The 15193-nt window shown below is 46.0% G+C and overlaps 2 protein-coding genes across 4 annotated transcripts in view; one reads left to right on the forward strand and one right to left on the reverse strand.

Annotated features, from left to right (window-relative positions):
• The first annotated feature begins 4720 nt into the window (after positions 1-4720).
• On the forward strand, positions 4721-10103 carry LOC118512530. 3 transcript variants are annotated; one of them, XM_036057082.1, is made up of 5 exons: positions 4721-5386; positions 5504-6236; positions 6340-8372; positions 8463-9789; positions 9872-10103. In XM_036057082.1, exons 3-5 carry the CDS (start codon positions 8294-8296, stop codon positions 9903-9905), a joined length of 1440 nt encoding a protein of 479 aa, XP_035912975.1. In that variant the 5' UTR covers positions 4721-5386; positions 5504-6236; positions 6340-8293; the 3' UTR covers positions 9906-10103. The 3 variants fall into 3 exon arrangements, with proteins under 3 accessions (XP_035912975.1, XP_035912972.1, XP_035912973.1); XM_036057079.1 differs by having other exon boundaries at positions 6340-7240; positions 8181-8372; positions 8463-10085; XM_036057080.1 differs by having other exon boundaries at positions 4721-5134; positions 5247-5386; positions 8463-10085.
• Positions 10104-11818: 1715 nt separating this feature from the next.
• LOC118512531 (protein vestigial) overlaps positions 11819-15193 on the reverse strand; it is a 39307-nt gene continuing 35932 nt past the window's right edge. Inside the window, exon 7 of the mRNA XM_036057083.1 lies at positions 11819-13526. Within this exon, the coding sequence (XP_035912976.1) occupies positions 13477-13526 (50 nt within the window). The 3' untranslated portion in view covers positions 11819-13476. The remainder of the gene's footprint in view (positions 13527-15193) is intronic.

The raw sequence follows: 15193 nt of genomic DNA on the forward strand, positions 1-15193 counted from the left end.
GCTTGTTAATTCTAATCGAAATTGATGTACATCACTTACTCAAACACCTTTGGTGAAGGGCGCGCCACACATGAGCCATTTACAGGCAGCGATCATATCGCCACTGTTTTAATCTTTGACACCTTGTTGGCGGCTCGTGTCGTTTGTCGACCAGGTTCGACCCTAACCGAGACAACGTCTTACGCTTTTCCCTCTCTGCGGGACCAGCTCTTCCCAGATGTTTAATGAGCACGATCGCGTGCGTGCGATCGCGTCTGCTGTCCGATCGTTGCCACGTTTTTCATCGCTCAACACTGCCACCGTGCCCGTGCTTCACTGTGGCATCATTATTTAATAGTCGCCAGACGCCAAAACTTCGGGACACCGGGACGAGCAATGGTTCCGGCAAAGTACGCTTAATCTCGCCTCGTGTCAGTTTTGGGTTTATTTTTGTCAACTACCAACCAGCTCCCCCGGGCACGATGTCAGCTGATGTGTAATTGATCTGTGTGACGTGATGCTGCGCCGTGTGTGTCGAGTTCACACGCGTCTCTGGAGTTTGGGTTTGTCGGGCGGTGTGACAAATTTACAAACCATCGCAAGGGTGATGCCACCAAACGCTGGTTGAGTAATGATTTCGTGCTCAAACCGCTAATGAACATCGTAAATTTGATGGCAAATATGAAACACACAAACAACAATACTTTGTAGTATTTAATCTCGCGCGAAGTTCACTCATGCATTGGCAGCATAGAATTGAGGATTAATAGACGCTCGACAGTGTGGTTGACAGGAGCCAGGATGCTTTTAATGGAGATGCTCCAGGGTAATGGAGCGCCACCCTGATTCACGTGGAAGTATCAAATTACCAGCTAATATTTATCACTAAAAGTTGTGTAGGCAGAAGCTCCAGGAAAAACTCTTTTAAAGGGATATTAAAGATGATGTAAATTGATAATGTATAGATCTCACAGCTCCAACTCTCAACTTCATCCCAATCTGCAGCCGTTGAATTCTACGCGCAAGCTCGCCAAGCTATGCTGTTCCGCCATCCGTCCAAGCTTACCAGACCGAACAGTTTTCCCCCGTGGTAGCCATGCTAGCACCGGACCAAAACGGAAGTAATTGCGGTAATTAATTGTGTTTTGATTAATTAACGATTAAAGTCAAATACACTTTGTTCGGTCGGCTGGACTTTTGATGAAACTGGAACACGACGTCGGCACTCGGACACTCTCTGCAGCCCTGATTCGGATCCGTTCCGATGCTGATAGCCAGCCAGGGATCGCCATTACCCGGGAATGGAGCTGGTGGGAGCAGCGAGAGAATCGCGGGCAATCGATTTAATTACGCAATCACTACCGGCAAACTACCGTCAGTGCGGCAGCGGCAACAATCCGCCCGTCGATCGCGCGACCCCAAACCTCGAACGAGCGGGGCAGCAGCCCGTCGTTGGAGGAAGTCTTTGATTTCTACCGACACGCGAGCTGTCGAATGTCTTGAGGAAACAATCAACCAGACCGCGACCATTGGAGGAAAATCACTGGATGATGATGGCGTTGATGGACACGGATACGGAAAAGCTTTCCCCCGGGAGGGAATCGTGCGGAAGCGGAAAGTTCGGACTTACTGTCAGTAAGTGAGTGGCGATGTAATTAGTTCAGGCCCATTCCACAAGCCACCGTCATGCGTAGTGCGTCCGGAGAAGAGCGATGCACCTTCTGGTAGGAATTGCTAGGACGAACGCTCCGTAATAGTTAGGTGATTTATTCGCGCGTAAACCATTAGCCCTCGAGCCCTTGTTATGTCTATATTCCATTAGTTTGGTAGCGAATTCATCCAGAAGATCACCCAGACGAAAAAAAAATCCTCTCATATACATTGGCTAAGATCTAGTCAAGATCTAGAAATTCCCGCGACGTTCAAACCGCCCCAAACTGGACGGCCTGGGCCTGGGAATTGTTGGGTGATTTATGTGCGCTTGCCGCAACGACAGTCGTAGTTCTCCTACTCCAGCAAACACGGCACAGTTCCAGCGAAAATCGTCGGTCAGCTACTTGATGCCGAATCGCATAAATATCAATTAATAACCGATCGATCGCTTTCTGTGCGTTGTAGGTCGAGTGGGTCCCGGGTCCAAAGCTCAGTAACCTTCTTCCGGGGTCGGCTGGAGCGTCCCACATCCACCGGTCGGGCTACGTGACGGGTAGGAAACAACAGTCTCAAATTTATGACCCATTTGCAGTCGATTCATGTCCTCATTTAGTCACACGGTCCACCGAATCGAATCGCTACCACACACGGGTGCGATGTCTTTTTCCCGTAAATTCCTCTGTTCCTTTTTTTTCGTGAATCAAATCCGCCGATGGGTTTTGTCTTTGCCTTTTATCCAATGCATCGCACCCAGCTCTAGGGGAAACTGCTGGCACTGGTCCGCCGAACCGCCGGGTTGTGGTCGTGTGAAGAAGTTTGTAGTTTTATATCGCAGCCTCAGTGGCTCCGAGGGTTTTTTTTAGGTCTCTTCCTTCCCTGTCTGGATCGCATCTTTTCCACGGTGGATGATTTATTAGATCAAGACACCATGCCGTCACGTTGCGCCTTCTCCGTTTGGTCGGTGTTCTAGCTTGGTCCACCGATTGTGGTTCGTTTGTTTGTTTTAACCCCCTGTTTCGGCCTCGATGACGGCTCGGGGCGGTACCTTCTGCCCCACAGGAAGCCCCGAAGGAGCAGGTTTCCTTGGAAAGGCTAGGCGTGTTTTATGATAATGACAATCGAAAGTTATTACAGACACATGTCTCTAAATTAGACACGATCGACACGATCGATTCTAATGGCATTGGAAACCTACTTTAATAACTTGGACATCGTTTAGGTGGCTGTATTTTAGCAAAATAGGTAAATAAAGTCTACGATCACAATACTAACTCTAGGAGTGGGTAAGAACAATGATCTTCGTCTGGAGGCATCATGTCGATCGATTTTTCCTGGTAAATAGCAGTGGCGACATCATTTATCTTTGAGCCTACCTCGTTCATCTTCCTAGGTCCTAGGTCTACCAAATTCATAGTCCAAAAAAATCGGACGTTCGATCGGTCCATTGATCTACAGATTCCAGATCGGACGCCGACGGTGATCTATTTCGTAGATAACGCTAGCCGGACCAGTAGAATTGAGCGCGTTAGCTAGGGGATAAAGCCAGTGCCAGAATTCTACGAAATCGGCTCGCTGGAAGCATATCGAACTGCGTGCGTGTCTCCCTGCTCTACTGTCCGATCGCTTCCACCTACCAGCACCCTGACGGGACACGAACGAAATATTTAAATTATGTAATTAATGATGTTTATGAATTTATTGACAATTTACCAAGAATTTATTGATTTGCTGCGGGTGGACTGGAGAGCTCAGCGGGAAACCCAAACATCGGGAAAGGGTCCCGGTTTGTCTTGCCACTACCTTCACGCTGTTCCTCACCGGGGCACCCTTCGTGCACCGTACGCGTGATTTATTTGGCGCTCCGAGCAACTCCGATTTCCGAGCAAGACAATTGGAACCACCGAAAGTGCTTGCCCGCCAAGAAAGTGCTTTGTGAAATATTGCGCCGATAATTAAACGGCATAAAGAAGCGGAAGGATGACACACAGGGTGAAGGCAGACGAACGCACGGAGGCAAGGAACATTGTACAACATATGTGACGATATTTGTCTTCCACAAAACTCAATGTGGCACACACACACACAACAAAGCAAAAGTTTCTTCTGGCGCCTCAAGACAAAGACGAACTGTGCCTATTCTACACACAGATCTTACGCGACCGACAGAGCCCGGCCGGAATTGATATTCACCGTGGAGTGTGGGGACAAACTTTACGCTTTACGGAACTGTGGCTAAAAATAAGTATGCAGAGCAGCAATTCGTCATTGTTGAGCGTCCCGTTCCGTATATTGTGATTTATTTCCTAATGTTTCGGTTTTGGATACTGATACCTCGGTATCGTCACCGACTTTTAATTAGAGCCAAATGTTGCTGTTGGTAGCAGCTCTCAAATGCATTTACTTTTCGGACAGTTACCAGCACAGATCGACGTGATCAATCCGGCAGGAAACATAATCCACCAATGTTGTCTAAAATCTTCCCATGAGTATGAGAGCCACAGAAGAAGATACCCACCGTCAAATTTATGCCGGTGAACGATGCCGATGAAATCAATAAGTCACTGAATCTCGCACTCAAGTCCGCTGGCTTGGGAATCCCACGACGAGAAGCGGCTTCGATCGATCGAGTTCCGATCGGGGCACATTTTAAATCTGTACCGTCGATAAACGTTCTCCAAGACCTTAAATCTCGCTGTTTGGTTTAGACAGTGCAGCAAAGATAAGACAACGCAGTCTCCAGTTCCAGTTCCGAATGGGAGGTAGTATATGGACCGATGGTGTATCGTTTATTCTAATGAGCTCTGGTGTGGCAGAAGAGAGGGCCCCGCAACGCAACTCATCTCGAACTCTTGGTTCTTGGGAGCGAAACGGCGGCCGTTATTTACGAGCTTTTTGGTGGTGCTTCTTGGGAAAATAAAAACATGAGCACGATCAATGCTTACCTTACAGATAGCGGTTTTCCGATCAGGCATTGGGGTTGATACTAAAAATCGGCACTTAAATTTTAACGGTCAGCGTGACAGTTGAACGATGTCACCCGGTAGCCAAATGTCATGGCATTCTTCGACGATGTTGTCAAGTGGGTTTATTGTGTTTGTTTACATGTTTACGGATTTTCCTGTTTCCAATTGGAATCGGTTACGAGTTTTATTCCTCAAATAAAACCCCATCTCGAATGTTACGGTTCTTTGCGTTAAAAGCTTTAATGTGTTATTTACGGAGGATCGTGCCTGCGGTGCTTCGAAAACCAATATCTTACAGTATCTACTCTATCGGAAGCAAAACAAAACAAAAATCGGTGGCGACAACAGTCCTTCCAGAAATTCAATATCTGTTTCGGACAATAGAAACCCAGCAGAAAAAAAAACCCCGCACGGTGTCGCGTAGCATAGCTGCAGCATTAGAACATGATGCTACACGCGCATTAGTAGTAGCATCCATTTTGGCAACGTCCCATCGGACCACTGCTGACCCATCGGAAATCCCAATGCTAGAAAAAAAGGTGACACGAAGAAGCCGCGCCGAACAACCGTTCGAATCGATACTTATCGTCGTCACGTTGTTATTTATTGCAAATCGACGGGCGGGAATTATATTTTCGGCATTTTTCGTAGTAATTTTTCTCGTTTTCGCACGGTCAATTAAATGGGACAACACAACACAACCATTTCCGTGCTGGAGCAGCACCAGCGGCAGCCGCTAGAGTGTGTAAGGACCGAGCCAGCCAGCGCGCAAAAGGCGAAAAGCCAACGAGGTTCGTACGACACTCGGGATGGGAAAGAGAAGCGGGAAAGAAGCACCAAAACGAAAACAAAAATTCTACCAACAAACCTTCCCTTAAGAAGTCCTTCGTTCATTTGTATCTTCGCAGCTCCGTTCCTGTGCTTCGTTTCGTCGATTCCGCGTTTTGCCGGAACACACGGTTCCGTATGGCGGCGGCATCGGTCTCAAAAAGGCTGCGACTTTTCCCACACTCTTGCCTCGCCAATATGCACGCTCGGGCATACCGTCCCGGGCTAAAGAAGCGCGCGAACAACAAGGGGAAGAGCAAGACAGCAAGCCAATCTTTCGGGACACTTTCAGTAACGCCGTTCGTTCGATGATTCGCGAAAAATGGAAAACATACACACACACACACACCCGCCACCAAATCGCAGATAAATAGATAGCGAAGAAGATAGAACCCGCGGGGAGGGTTCGATTCGCGCGATCAATTCGGGCGAGCACCGATCGAAACGAAAACGAATCACCATCGTCCTCCTCTACGGTGGCCGGTGGTACTGTACGGAAACGGTCGAAAACGGAGAAACACATCGTTTCGGGCAACGGTGTGCCCCATTGTGTCACCGGGAGTGCCCTTGTCTTGTTGACCTTGTCGTGCTGCGTTCGAGTGGCCGCAGTTCCCTATTTAACGCGCTGCAGCAAGTTGAAAGAGTTTGCCGCGCTGCATAACGCAAACGGGGAACCATTTTTAATGGGCGCACCGAGCGAGGACCGATCGCAGTGTGAGCTGGAAAAAAAGGAAAAAAGCACGAGAGAAATGCATCGCGAACGGTCAGGTATTAATTAAAATATGTAAAATTTTAATTGATACAAACATCGTGGTAAGTGGACCCCTGTACCGATCAGGTGTGAAATGTCGTTGAATGTTGAGGATGAGGATCGTTTGATGAATGCTTAACGCGCACCTATAATGTTTTCTTGCAGCTCACTCCCCCAGAAGACAACGCTTTGCATTTGGCACCTTAATTGGGGTTTTGAAAGAACCCAGACAGTGTGTTGAGTAATAAGTACTTACTGGAAACGTTCCTAACCATCGGTCCACACATGCAGGCGAAGGAGCGCTGTGGGATGGGTTCGCCGACGCTCCAACCAACCAGACCAACCAGCTCTACCGAGCACCGAAATCTCAAAGGCAGCGCGCGCTCGCTCGATGATGAAGGCATTCGAAAAATGTTATCCTGCTGCGTTTTTTCCACTCATCGTACGCGTCACGATTATTGATATTTACAAGCGCCTTGTCGCGATTCCGGACGAAGAACCGCGTAGATACCGGGCGATGGCAGCACCGGCCATGTAACGCACTACACGCTGGAAAACGATGGACCGACAATCAATCAATATCATCTCTTGCCGTCCTGCCGTGGCCAGGTTGCCACAATGATTAATCTAATGTTGTCACGGAGCGCCGGCAAGAGAGAGAGAGAGAGGGAAGGCGTTCGCTGCTTACCGTTGCGTACCGACCAGCATACCAAGCACACATCGGAACGCGAGATGGGCTCAGCCGGACTCTCAGTTGAGTTCTGCCGAAAAAATTAAGATCTCGTGCGACGGTTGTTCTAGATCACCGTTCGAACCGTTCGAAGAATAAGGGCGCACACGAGCGTTCCCGGCATACCAGGCGCCATGCTTTTCTAGCCGAGGATGAAATTCTCTAAAGCGTCGCAGCTTACAGCTGGCACTTCCAAACCCGTTCCGGATCCGCGCGCCGCTAAATCGGTTTCGATTAATAACCATAATCGATAATTGGTTCGAGCCTCCCGCATCAAACTAATGGCCGACGATTAGAGCTGTATGTGTTCGATACCGGCGCCGAAACGGCAAGAAGGTAAGCGAAAAACCTGTTCATCTCTTCAAACGCCCCGGCTTTCCACATTCCATAATCCATTTTTACCAACACCGGCAAGCAAGCGATCGTCGCGATTTTGAGCGCGACGATCATTCGGGCATTCCCTGTCACGCTCGGTACGGCGGGCCCTGTATTCGCCCGACAGTTCCGACGGCTCGGCAGGATTGATATTTGGCAAGATAATTCAAAGATTTCGGGCGGCATCTCTTAATCTTGCGCGCCACCACGATAAATATGGGCGGAAAAGCGCAGAACGTGCGAAAGGTTCGCCGTAATGCTGTGTGGAGTTGCGGAGGACGGAGATGATTTTTCAAATATTCTTCCACCTCCGCGCATCCATACTGCTGGACCGCTCCGGATGCCCTAACGTACGTGCGAAGTAGCCAGATGGCTTTTGCCGCTATGGGCCGGTCCCGTTCGCGACTTACTTAATGATGTCAATTAATGGGTGAAATATTGCGACGATTTTAAAAACTCGTGTCGACGCGATGTAGTATTAGCAGCAATCGTTCCCCGACTACAGGGATGTCAATAATATGGCCCGAGGGAATGTGTTTCCCACGATAAAGGTGAGAGATTCCGAATGTTGCGAGCTTTGTCAGACGCTAGTTGGCTGAAGTTGGGATGGCGACATGAGCCACGGAAATGATTTGCAATCGGCGAAAAAGGTCCCTTGGTCCTCGGTCCCTTCAATAAAGGCACCCCGAAATCATAGGTTGTACAACCCTGCCATGTAATGCTCAGTGACATCTGACAGGTGTCATGTACCTGTTCGCCAACCCCCCCGCTTTTTCCATGGCTGCGTACGTACTGTGTCGCGTCGTATGGAACGGACGCGGTCAGATTTGTCCGGTTTCCATGGTAACTATCCCAATAGCCCGCGCAAAATTGACCATTCTTGATGATTCAATTCATGCAGCTCAGTCTCACTCAGAACGTCCAGCAATTCGGTTCATCCTGCACTAGAGCGAGGTGCGCAAGTAGCAAGTGGTGTTAAGTGGAGCAGTTTTGCATTAAAAAAAGTACAGAAAAATGATTGGAATAAAGCCACGGGATGCCGTTAAGCCGGTAGTTAAGCAATGTGCGACGAAGAAACGGCCACCCTTGGGAGGTAAGTAGCTGTACCACCGCCGTTCAGTGTTTGAGCTTGATTGTCTCTCCATTTTGCAATGGTTAATTAGAAACTTTGCCCCATGCGCAGATATCGACGTCAATCGTGGTCACCATAAAATCCTGCCGTCCAAACATGGACAGCACGATGGCAAGGGATACGGGTTGAAGGTGTTTGCCGATGGGGAGACATCATCCACCAAGAAAAAAGAGAGCATACAAATATCAACGAAATTAGCATCGACTTTAAACGATGCTAAAAAGAAGCTGGTCGGTGGTAAAAAACCCTTCCAATTCATCGATGAGTTGCGCAACGGTGCACAATCGGTTACCAGGGATACTTGCGTTGCGATGAAAAAGCCACAGGCTGCTGCTGCTGTCCAGGTTGCTGATACTGACCGGCTCGAGGAACAGCTTGCTTTGATGTCTGTGGGGAAAATGCACAACAAAACACGACATCAAATCCCTGGAACTGGTGCACAAGGTGTAGAGAGCGTTACAAAAGAAGCTTCCAATGCACATGCTCATGCCAAGGAGATGGATTTGAAGGTGCATCACCATGATGCAGACACACGTGCAACATTGAAGAGTGTATCCCAAACGCAAGAGCCAAAATCAGCCACCAGCTCAAACGGTACCGGTGCAATAAGAAAAGTTGTCCCAGAGGCGTACGAGATGCCCACTTTCCAATTGAACGTCCAAGCTAAAGAATGGAAACCCATATCAGCCAATGCTTCAAACGGACCGCTAACCAATCCTAATGGTACCGTTTCTGGTTCTACTCGCTCTAGCAGTGTAGACCGACAGCTACCATCATCCTGGAATCTACAGCTTGACGACGACGCAAATTTGACAAAGCAGCGGGGAAAATTTTCCGGAACATATCGGCACCATGACTTACCGTCCACCGTTTACCCGTGCGGTAGGAAAATCGTCGGACGGCAGTCGACATCGCTGGAAAGAAAGAAGCAACCCGCCAGCCGCGATATTATGCGCGAGCTGGATGATCGCACGCAAGAAATTGAACGTTACGAGCGATATAAGGAATCGCGCCGCAAGAAAGCGATTGAGGCGATGCGTGTAGAGCAAGAAAGGCTCAAATGGTCAGCTCAAGCGGCACAGCAGCAACCGCTACGCTTAGACGTACCGACCTATGTGCAGAATCAATGTCAGCCTGCTGTGTTCGGTGCTGCAACAAACCATACGTCTACCGGTACCGTTGCCGGTATGCATGGTTTTCGGCGCACCAACGGCAGCATCTCTTCGCATTCGCTTCACAGCCAAGTGCCGTTGGCTCCACCCGTTAAATCGCCTATCTGCATCATGAAGTATCCAACACCACCCAATATTCCGATACGCTACAAACCCGAACAACTGTTGGAACTGAACTACACGGCAAGAAAGGAAACTGACAAACGGTATGAAGTGCAGCAGGACATCTTTTCTACCATGACACACTTCACCATTGGCTAACATCCTTTTCTATCGTTTCGTTTATAGCGTAAAGAAGTGTCAGGACAGGGCTAGAAAGTAACGTTGCATGAAGTTTTGCTACCAATTTCTTATAATTAATTGTATTGAAGTGGCGCGCTCTTTATATGATGAAACCGCCGCTAGTGTCGAATTTGTAAACGAATTTGCTTTGCCGAACGATACGCGAGAAGGATTGCTTTGTTTTCTGTTTGTTATTTCAATAAATTATTATTAAACTACAGTTCACCTCTTCCTTAATAAATAATTTGAATTTGAATCTTATTACGAATTCTAAGGTGAATGTACCGTATTGGTTCTTTGCATGAGACGTCCAAAGTTCGCGCATGGAGTCGCTATGTCTAGAGCGACACCGTGGGAAGAAATCGTTCTCAGAAAACTCACCCTTCCTTCCACGCTGCCCTTCCACGATCCATCATGACCATGCTTAATGGCATTCTAATCAGCGCTGAGCGAGTTTACCATGCAACAGCTCCTGCCAACTTCACATTAGTCCCAAATGTGTTAATAACACGGGGAATGGAATTTCTTTGCGAAGAATGCATCTTGGACAACTGTGTGTCCTCAGATACGATACGAAACCGAAAAAACAAACTGCAAATAAAATATCTGGCACTGTGGAGATACGCTCACTTACCATCAGCCTATTGGAATGGGTAAGGCACGCCTGGCAAAGCAAAACTAAAAGAACAAAAACATCTTTTAGAGAATCATAATTTATAATAAATGGCCACCACGGGCCAACGCCGAGCGCGACACACATGCTGTCTTCTCCCGGCGAAGAAGAGGTTTAGTGTTAAGCGCTTTAGCATTCTTTGATTTTAAACTGACAGGGCAGAGCTCACGCATCGAATCTAATGTGTTCATTTCGCATTTGAAGGCATGATGAGCTACAGGAATTTTGCACTGGAACGATACCGTCATGTGCAGGCTGTGTTACAGCTGGTTGTTAATTGTTAATATTAAAGAGGAATGCACATCTCAACCTCTCCCCAACAGGGTTAGCGTCTCCACGGGGTGATAATTGCTCCAAGCATTATCACTCCTGTCTGATATGAATATTTTACGGACTCGCAGGATACATTGGACTGCAATATGCAGTCAGCAAAGCCATAAACCAATCCTTCGTCCTCGCTGAATGGTGAGAGTTCAGAAGAATTAGTCCACCTAAAGTTTTGAGTTACACATGTAACTCTTAAACCCGAAACGAATCATTGTAAAAAAAAACCATCCGGACTTGGTTTCTCTGTTGTTCTCTCTCATCTGCTTCCTGTTTCCTGTGTCAAGCCTCGAGGTCCTCCTCCTCCGCTGCTGCTCACACATCAACCCATGTGCCGGAACGTTCGCACAGACCATAATTAACATGTTTTGGGCAATAAATCAGTTTTTCTGACATCTGACAACGCATTACACTTTATCAATTAAACGAGTATTAATTTATATGGGAATGCGTGTTGCTTTTCGTCTCCGTCTCCGGGAAGCTGCTTCGGCTGCATATCCTGCTGCTGCTGTTTCGACCTTTTTTCTTCGGGAGATCGATTTTCGATGGGAACGCAGATGAGATGGGTTGCACCGCGGTGTCAGGATCTGTGCCCAAGCAACCCAAGACGAAAAAAAGAGAAAATAAAGGGACACCAACCTGCCACCGGGACCCAGTGCACGAATGATTAATGAGCGGATGAAAGGTCGTATCTGACGGCCGTATCGAAATTGGGCCCGGTTGTCCCTGTTCGGTACGCTACTCTCCGTTTAATTGGAAACTGCTGGGATGTAGTGTGGGATCAGGCGGGATGCTAACCTGGCGCTTAGTGTGACAAAAACTTTGAGTTGTGTGTATGGTCCGGATGGAGGAGGAAAAGCTTTCCACACAAGTGGAAAACATTTTAAACACATGCTTCCTTTTCGGACATTTCAATCAAAGCTGCAAATCGATGCCAAACGCCACTTGCTTCTTCATTTCCGAACAGTTTTTGTTGGTTGTTTTTTTCTTTCTTCATTTATTTCTCGTTCTTATATACTTGCACATTTTGGATGAGTGATAATTTTGTGTGTATGTGTATGTATATATAATATGTATAGTTTCGTGTGTTTGTGTGTGTGGTGACAGTTTAAGTTCGAGAGTGCGTTCTTCGCCGTTCCAACTATCATTCGTTTACCTTAACCCCTTACTATCGTGTATCTTCAGAAAAATGGGCTCCTCTATATGGTTTTTATTCAGTTATTCAGTTTTCTTACTATTGTGTAGAAAGGATGATGATTGGTGATTTTGATTTCCTTTACTGCGGTCGGGTTTTTTTTTATACAATTAAAATAACTAAATCACTTCTGAGCACCTGAACACCTCGTTCAGATACTAAAAAATACGACGATAAGGTTTCGTTTTTGCTATGTGAAAGTGGTACAACTTTTAGACAAACTTACAATTCCCGTTCCCTCCCTCAGTGTACGGTACGTTGTGAGGCGTTTATCAATCGATTATTTTTAAATTCAAAAATTCAATCTCAAATAACTAGCCGCCCGTGTTGTAATTATGCACAAAGTTAACGTGTTTTTTTTTCTTGCCCTTTACAATGCTTGATTACTTTACCGTGGTTGAAAAATAACACAAACACATATCAATTCATTTCTGACGCTCCCATTTCTTTTATGGGAAAAAGTCTGAATAAAGGAAAAGAGTTGCTTCAACGCCGATTTAATCAAATTTAAGTGCAGCGAAAAAACAAGGAAACTTAAAACACTTAACACATTTAGTCCTTAACTGTCCCTCCGTCATTCGAAGTGTTGGTAAAAAAGTCACGCACAGAAATTTAAAAAAAGCTGAAAACAATATTTTCACGCACGGTTTGGTTTTTTTTTTCTTTTCTTGTGTGGATGTGCGTGTCTTAAGGAGAGATAACCACAGTCCTTACAGCTAGTTCGTCACTTATTTTTCCTACACTTGTCTTTTCAAACTCAACTGTCGTCGTCATGATCGAGCTCATTCGATTTTGATTATACATTTCCTTCCTGTGCTATGGATGCTTACGTACTACTAACATGCCGGGTCGTTATACACAGCGCAAAGGACTTTTTTTTTGTGTCGGTTTCGGTGCTCCACTCACAAAAGCACATTTGCACACCCACATTCCGGAGACGAATTTCGTAGGCTCTCGCAGAATTCTAGGCTCTAGATATTATCTCTACTATACACAGGGTTAAATGGTGCCGTGTGTACAAAATAAGCACCAAAACTCGCCCTCCGGGTTTTGTTGTGTCCTTCAGTCGATTAGATTTTTCGCCCAACGAGTGTGTGTGTGTCATTTGAATGCTTTCCATCTTCTCTTCACTGATCTATTCCTCACTATCCTTCCTTTTTTTTGTGTCGCGCACTTTGCTTTGCTTTCTTTTACATTTATGTTTTTGTACCGAAAAAACACGCATTTGCTCTTGCTTACAAATGTATAAGGTTGCATCTTCTTTGTATATATCCTTCTGGTTTTCCTGTTTTCTTCTCCGGGGTTTTCCTTTTTGTATTTTCTAAAGAAGAAGGTTCTTTACTGTTGTAACTAGCGAACGCGACTTTCTCGTGTTGGTTGTTGATGCAAATGAACGCTTTTGCACCACGTTTGACTAATCTAGAACCAGTACAAATCCTTCGACGATTCCTGTACCTGGGCTTCTAATCCTGGAACGAGAGAGAAAAGAGAAAAAATGATAAAATATTTAGGAATATTGATTAAAATGCAATCATTTACAGTAATAATAGGGTTAATAAACACGCATTCAAAAGTATTCCAATAGCAGTAAATTCAACGGATGAGAGTGGCTGACACTTTGCTTAGTAACGATACCGCACAATAGATGGCGCTACTGGCAAGTGCAAATTTGCAATGTCATCAAGATCGACCACAGATCTTGCAGTGTTCTTGTGAGAAATATATTTTACTTCGTTACATCTATTTCAGATAATGTTATAGATTAAATTTTGCTCCAATGCTTTATCCAGGAGAATTTGGATAAAATATTGCCACTGTTTTGAGGACCTTAGGACACTCAGCTATTAACTATCGGCACAAGCCTAACTATCGTTAAAATAAATTGGCAACAGAATCCATCGAAAAGATCCATCGATTGAGGTTTTGCACAACCGTGATTTTAATTCTATCGACGATGAGTTTCCTGATAGCTAGATCTATCTCTCGAGCCCTTAATAATACTTAGTGTATTTCACTAGACCAAAGACTTGGACCAGAGATCTCTCTCAGCCTTTTTGTCCAGAAGTCTTCTTCTCCATTTAGTCTAATGCTTTGAATTCTGGGTCCAAGGTATGGCTTGACTATGTTACCAGGACCCGGGCATTTCTCTCCGTTTCATGCACTATATAATATTACAGGACAAGTTTGCTTGACCAGGACACGGCCAAATTCGACATTCGTATTTTTCTCCAGAAGGGAGTGAATTTGATAAAACCCGAATCGATTATGGTCGATGCTCAAATAGAGCCACACGGTTTCCAGTTTTGTTCCTCAGGGGATAGAGCTTACAGGGTGAAGATATCTTCAAAATTAATTCTTGACTGTAGTTGCTTCGAATCAGTTGATAACGTTCAAGTATTTTGTAAAATTTAACTTAACACATTATTTTCCATAATCTTAACCAATCCCTTTGTTCTTCAAACATAATTCTCAGTCCTTATACTAAATTTTAATACATTTTACTCCAAGATGGCTAGTGCTATAAAATTATGTCCTCATAGTATATTTCCCCCCATAAAATGCCTCAATTACAATCAATGGCCTTTTATGTTATCATACTATCCACCAGAATGACCTCCAAACGAAATACTCCGTACACGAGTGTAATATCCACCCCAGCTCACACTCCGCACGATAATGCTCAGCCGGATATCGACCGGAGACTCTTTATGGCCATTTCCCGCCGCACATTTATGCGCCAACATAATGCCGGTGGTGGCTCACGACCACCACACGCACACACCATCGAAGGGCGTGTCCTCGAAGCACGGGCAAAAGAGGCAAACGTAACCCACCATCGGGCCACCGCTCGGTTGCAATTGGTCGAACCCGGGGAGAAGCAGTAAATTATTTATTTCCTCCCCTATATCCGCGATCTGGACGGCGTGTTCTCTTCCACGCCAAACCACACTGACCGAACGGGCACCGAAAAAGGACACCCAAAAAGAAGAAGGATAAGAAGAACGCTATAAAAGAACGGAACTCTGCAAAACGAGTAAGCACGATGCAGGTTGCAACTGAGAGACTTCTTGTGTGAAGCCAACCATAAGTGTCCATAAATGTCCGAAGTTTGCGCTTGCGGATTATAGCAAAGCCG

Source organism: Anopheles stephensi, chromosome 3 (assembly GCF_013141755.1).
Source record: "Anopheles stephensi strain Indian chromosome 3, UCI_ANSTEP_V1.0, whole genome shotgun sequence".
NCBI classification, from domain to species: Eukaryota; Metazoa; Arthropoda; class Insecta; order Diptera; family Culicidae; genus Anopheles; species Anopheles stephensi.